Below are 5,131 nucleotides of genomic sequence, written 5' to 3' on the forward strand. Positions count from 1 at the left end.
GAATGAGGGTTTGCATGAAGATATGCAGTATTTAACAAACAACAGGGATCCATTTTGGCATGTAAAGTCCATTCTCTGAAGTGTGTTGAAGAACTAAACTTGGTGATATGGAGCATTTGCTGGTTCAGAATGGATTTTCTGTTAATAGTGACTCTGGTTGTTTTATGTTTTCTTGAAAGGCTTGGCTTTCTGAAGTTGAAGGTAAAGTAGCAGCAAGAGGTGACAGGCGGCACAGCAGTGACATCAACCATCTTGTGACACAGGGAAGAGAGAGGTCATTATTTCAGCTGTCCTTCTGTTGAAGCTATCTTGAATTTCTCGGTTGTTTTGGATGTTATTGTTATAGCTACTCTCCCTACAACCATATGGTCTTTACGCAGCAGAGACTCTCCTTAGAACTCTCAAGTTTCCAGATATGCTATATATCTAGGCTTGGCAGAATTCACTTTTTATTTTTATATCAGTTTGATGGCTAAAATCCATTTTTATTTCTAAGGATTTCTTTTGGACTTTATCAAATTTTATTTGTTTGTTTGTTTTGTATTTTTGTTCTTTTTCTAAATTGATGTTTATTGATTTAAATTTTCAGGGTTCAGGCAGGCACCAGCAGACGGGCAGCCTGGCTGAAGGCCATGGCCTCCCACCCCTCCAGGCAGCACAGGGGCAGTAGCTGGGCCCCAGGGGCACCCCTGTATGCCTTGTCCTGATCATGCTGCCTCTCCCCAGGTTCTTAGAGCTCCTGCCCAACCTGGCCCCTGCATGCGTGAGCCAGGATATATGGGGTGCCCCCAGGGCCCAGCTGCTGCCCCAGCACTGCTTGGGGGGGTGGGAGGGAAGGGGGGCAACAGGAGGCCATGGCCACCAAGGAGCAAGGCCGCCCCTCTGCTGATGCCATAAGGGGCTGCAGGGAGTGAGGAGCTGCTACTTGCCCCAGGCTGGGTGACTGCTGCCTCTCCATATTCCCAGAGCTCCTTCCTGGCCTGACCGAACTCCTAGCAAGCCCTGATTACACAGGTGCTCACAGATGCTCAGTGCCTGATCCCCAGCTGGGACCTGGGCAGTGAGCAGCTGGCAACACCAGGCTCCTCCCAGCTCCCAACAGCCCTGCCCATCCAACCCCTCCCCTGCCCCAGCACAGCATGGCCCCCAGCTCCTGCAGTGGATGAGCAGTGTGCATCTGCACACATGCATGCAGCGCCCCCTGCCTCAGATTTCCTTACCTCTGTTCCAGATTTGGTTTTTTTTAATGTTCCCTTTCCATTAATTTTGATGATTACTGATGGAAATATTTTTCTGTATGTTTGGCAGTGACAGGTGAAATTGATGTTTATTGATAAAAATCAACTCCTGCCAAACCTATATGTATCAAAGGGCGTGTATATGGACCTAAGGTTTTAGGTTTTACTACCTCTCTTGTCAAGGAAAATGAGGAGTCTACACTTAATGCATGACAGCTTTGAACAGTATGTGCCATCACAGAAGGGCCATTCTTTAAATGAACAGACCACATGCACATAGGACCACTGTTCAGTTTCCCATTCTATAACACCCTTTGTGCTTTTGTGTTGTTTGTTTTAGCAGATAGACACTGCCTGCTGCTGTTAGAAAATAACCTTAATGAGTAAATGTAAATAGTGCTGGCAGATCTTGATGTGATTGATCCCAGTGGTAACAGCAGCCTTTTTTAAGATGCCTGCAAAGATTTTTTTTAAAAGATTTTTCCCTGAGAAATATACTATCCTGACTGTGACCTTTATGTTACAGCCCCGAGGGGAGCTACACAGATGATGCAAACCAGGAAGTTCGAGGCCCACAGCAGCAGCATGCCCACCCTAATGAATTTGATGATGAATTTGAAGATGATGATCCCTTACCAGCTATTGGACACTGCAAAGCAATCTATCCCTTTGATGGTAAGGTTAATGCTATGTAATATGATACTTTCAGTTACCACCCCCCCTCCCAAGACCTCATATGGATTGTTTCTTAGGAGAGTCTTCTGTTTTCTCCATAAATAACCTAACTACATTAAGCAGCTAGTTTTAAGGTCAGGAGAAATATACCTTTGCGATGTTTTAAGAAAAATATTAAAGCAGCTATTGGCATATATTCAGCTCTACAACAGGGGACCAGATTTTTGTCTGTAAACCCATAGTAGTTCATATATTCATTTCCATGGATTTTGGTACTTCCTGTTTATATATCTGGAAATTATATACCGAGAAAAAACTTGCTTTAAATTCTTCCTGAGCTTTGGGACTTGTGTCTCTCTTTTTCTCAGGTCACAATGAAGGCACCCTGGCAATGAAAGAAGGGGAAGTTTTATATGTTATTGAGGAGGATAAAGGAGATGGATGGACAAGAGCTCGAAGACAGAACGGAGAGGAAGGCTATGTGCCAACATCATACATAGATGTAACTCTAGAGAAAAGTAGCAAAGGTGCAGTAACCTATATCTAAACACTACACTCGCAGTTTACAGCTGTACATCCCAGAGGGAAAACACTGAATCACAGTTTCATGGAAGTATTAGGCTTTCCAAAGGCATAAGTGCTCTGTTCTCTTTATGAGTTCCACTTAATTTTTTTTCAGAGTTAGCCAGTAGTAAAACTTGGGAAAAAGGGGGCAGGAAGGGGGAGTTTTTTTGTTCAATGGGTCTGCAAATTTGACCAGTGCCATTTGCTTTGTATTTATCTGCTTTTAGCAGTCATCTTTCATAAATCATTGAATCTGACCTATTGATTAAGTCACCGTATTTTTAATGATTTTTATCTTAAATCTGATCTTAATTTTCATTTACTTCAGCAAGTAATTTAAAATTCTGTCTGTCTGACATATACCAGACAATAACCCACTCCCCAAGGTGCAATTTCTATAAAGCCTCTTTAGACTCTCAGCATTCCTTCATCAGCAGCTTTAACTGTGCTACGTGGATAGCTGAAAACTCTTGAAAGACAAACCAGAGCATTCTAACAACTGAGTTCAGTTACTGAAAACGTTCATATTTTTTCCTTGCTTTGTAAATATTTTGGCAGCTTTCATTGCATAAGGAAATCAAGATTCTGATTCTCAAAGATAAACTTGCACTCAGGAAGATTCTGTGTATTTTTTGTGTTCTCTTTAATTACCCATGTATGTATGTTGTCTTGCTTCTTTTGTTTTCTTCCAATGGTACTGGACCAAAATTATTGTGCATTTAATAACACTGCTTAGGACTGGAAAACTTTTGAGTTTACAACAGTGTTAAAATGCCACAAAACGTGTTTTTTCCATTGCATTCTCTGGCCTCTTCTTTGGCAAGTACCTGCTTTTGAGTTGTGACAGATGTTCTAGACTCCCAGTACAAAGGGGCTTGGTATCCATAGCTAGGCTTCAGACTTCATTACCTATGGATTAAATATTCAAAGTTTAGTTGTACATCCATTTCCTCACTTAATGTTAAATGAACCTGGACTGGAAGTTAACTTGCACTATTTGAGTACTAGAAAACTGGCTATGCTGGAAATTCTGTTGGGGAAAAAAAGCCTGGAAAGCTGTTGCTTGCTATCAAATGTGGTTAGTTCTTCAGGAATTAAATGCAAGGTTGAATCTATAGCCATTTGGGAAGGCCAGTTAGAAGTGAGCACCTCTCTGTCTTCCGAAGACCTTCAGTAACTCTGTTCTTTTCTTTTTCCTCTTGGACTGCAGGTTCCTGAAGCGGGTTTCTGAGAAAATGGGCGAGATGTTGAAGGAGGTTACATGCAGCTGCTTTTGGGGAGGGCATTAGGCTGGGAGGCACCATGAGAAGGAGAAAGCTAGTTGCATGAGTGCATGCAGACATACATTTATTCACTAACATTCTCAGCATTGCCATATGTAGCTAAGGACCTGTTACAAATTCTTAAATTTCTGCAGCAAAATAGGACTCCATTACAACAGTATAAACTAAGGCAACCAGATCATAGTCCTAAGTACTGAAAGTTGTACAAACTGTTCACCAGTTTGTTACAGTTTATTGCCTCAGCTGTCTTCTTTTCCAGCCCCATTATAACTGGTAGTCATTCAAGACCCTGTCATTTGTCAGTGTCTGCATATGCCACCTCCGTGCTCGCCCTAACCTCCTCCTGCATGTCTAGAGTTCTCAGGCATGTCAGTCTAACTTTTTTCCTCCATTGCTTATCTTCTTCTTTTTCATGTGTAGCAAAACCACTTTGTTTAAATATCTCCTGTAATGAAGTTTTCATCCCAGTGTCCATGTGTGCTGCTATAACTTTCCTACTGCAACTATCATTACATTCCAGTTTTTCAGCATTATAACTGATGTGAACCTAAACGTATTTATGTTGTTGATTTGGGGAAAAGAACACATCTCAGCTCTAGCTGACAGTGCAGTCAAAGGAGCTCCTAGAATTGTGGTCCGTCTTCAGCACTTCGGTAACCTATAGTGAGCACTGAAAACCTGGCATGAACAACACACAGATTCACCACCAGAAGACAAGTGACTGTTTTTAGAAGTCAACTGCTTGCCATTCAGACGCTGCCTTAAACTAGAGTGCCTAAATCTGTTGATTGCCAACACTACCATTACAGTATCCCACAAAGGGCTTTGGGTCTCAGCTCAGTATGACCTCCTGTAACTCCTTCCACGGTGCTGCAGCTGCTGAGGTAGCCACAGCAGGTGGTTTCTAGAGCTCTACCTTATGTGATACATGGTGCATCATACATTTTATGCATTGAAACTGAAGACATGGATCTGTTCATTTTACTTTAATGAATGTTTTTAAAATAATTTTAAAGGAAATTTCTTCTTGATTGTCTCTTAATTTGGGATTATGACACTCCAGTTTAATCACTGCAGTGCTAGGTCTGTTCCCAGGTGATGCTTCATTGTATGGACCAGTTGAAATTTGAGTGAAACTTTGTAATGATCTTTGTGCACTTTTACTTGTAAACAATTTAAATTTGGATATGTTTATATGTGTAAATATAGTTGTCTGCAGAGCCCCTACTGCTTATGTTGTCTTGTCTCCCATTTGTGATTCTAGTAATAGAATGTATCATATCTGATTTTAATAGGTAACATTAGGATAGGGGAGGTAGTGGGAGGGATCTCTGTATCAGTTGAAGTTTCATCAACCCAGGCACTTGCTGT

The 5,131-nt window shown here is 41.6% G+C and overlaps 2 protein-coding genes across 6 annotated transcripts in view; one reads left to right on the forward strand and one right to left on the reverse strand.

The window, feature by feature from the left end:
- FNBP1L (formin binding protein 1 like) overlaps positions 1–5,125 on the forward strand; it is a 76,255-nt gene extending 71,130 nt beyond the window's left edge. For 2 of the 5 annotated variants that reach the window (XM_025201918.1, XM_025201917.1), the window contains 4 exons: positions 180–274; positions 1,765–1,913; positions 2,282–2,440; positions 4,342–5,125. In XM_025201918.1, coding sequence (XP_025057703.1) covers positions 180–274; positions 1,765–1,913; positions 2,282–2,440; positions 4,342–4,424 — 486 coding nt within the window. In that variant the 3' untranslated portion in view covers positions 4,425–5,125. Of the gene's footprint in view, positions 1–179; positions 275–1,764; positions 1,914–2,281; positions 2,484–3,687 lie in introns of those variants that run through there. The other 3 variants (XM_025201919.1, XM_025201916.1, XM_014519090.1) reach the window with 2 other exon arrangements.
- Positions 3,251–5,131, reverse strand: part of BCAR3 (BCAR3, NSP family adaptor protein) — a 167,854-nt gene continuing 165,973 nt past the window's right edge. Inside the window, exon 11 of the mRNA XM_025201913.1 lies at positions 3,251–3,386. Within this exon, the coding sequence (XP_025057698.1) occupies positions 3,366–3,386 (21 nt within the window). The 3' untranslated portion in view covers positions 3,251–3,365. The remainder of the gene's footprint in view (positions 3,387–5,131) is intronic.

The sequence above is a fragment of the Alligator sinensis genome, unplaced genomic scaffold (assembly GCF_000455745.1).
Source record: "Alligator sinensis unplaced genomic scaffold, ASM45574v1 scaffold199_1, whole genome shotgun sequence".
NCBI lineage: Eukaryota > Metazoa > Chordata > Crocodylia > Alligatoridae > Alligator > Alligator sinensis.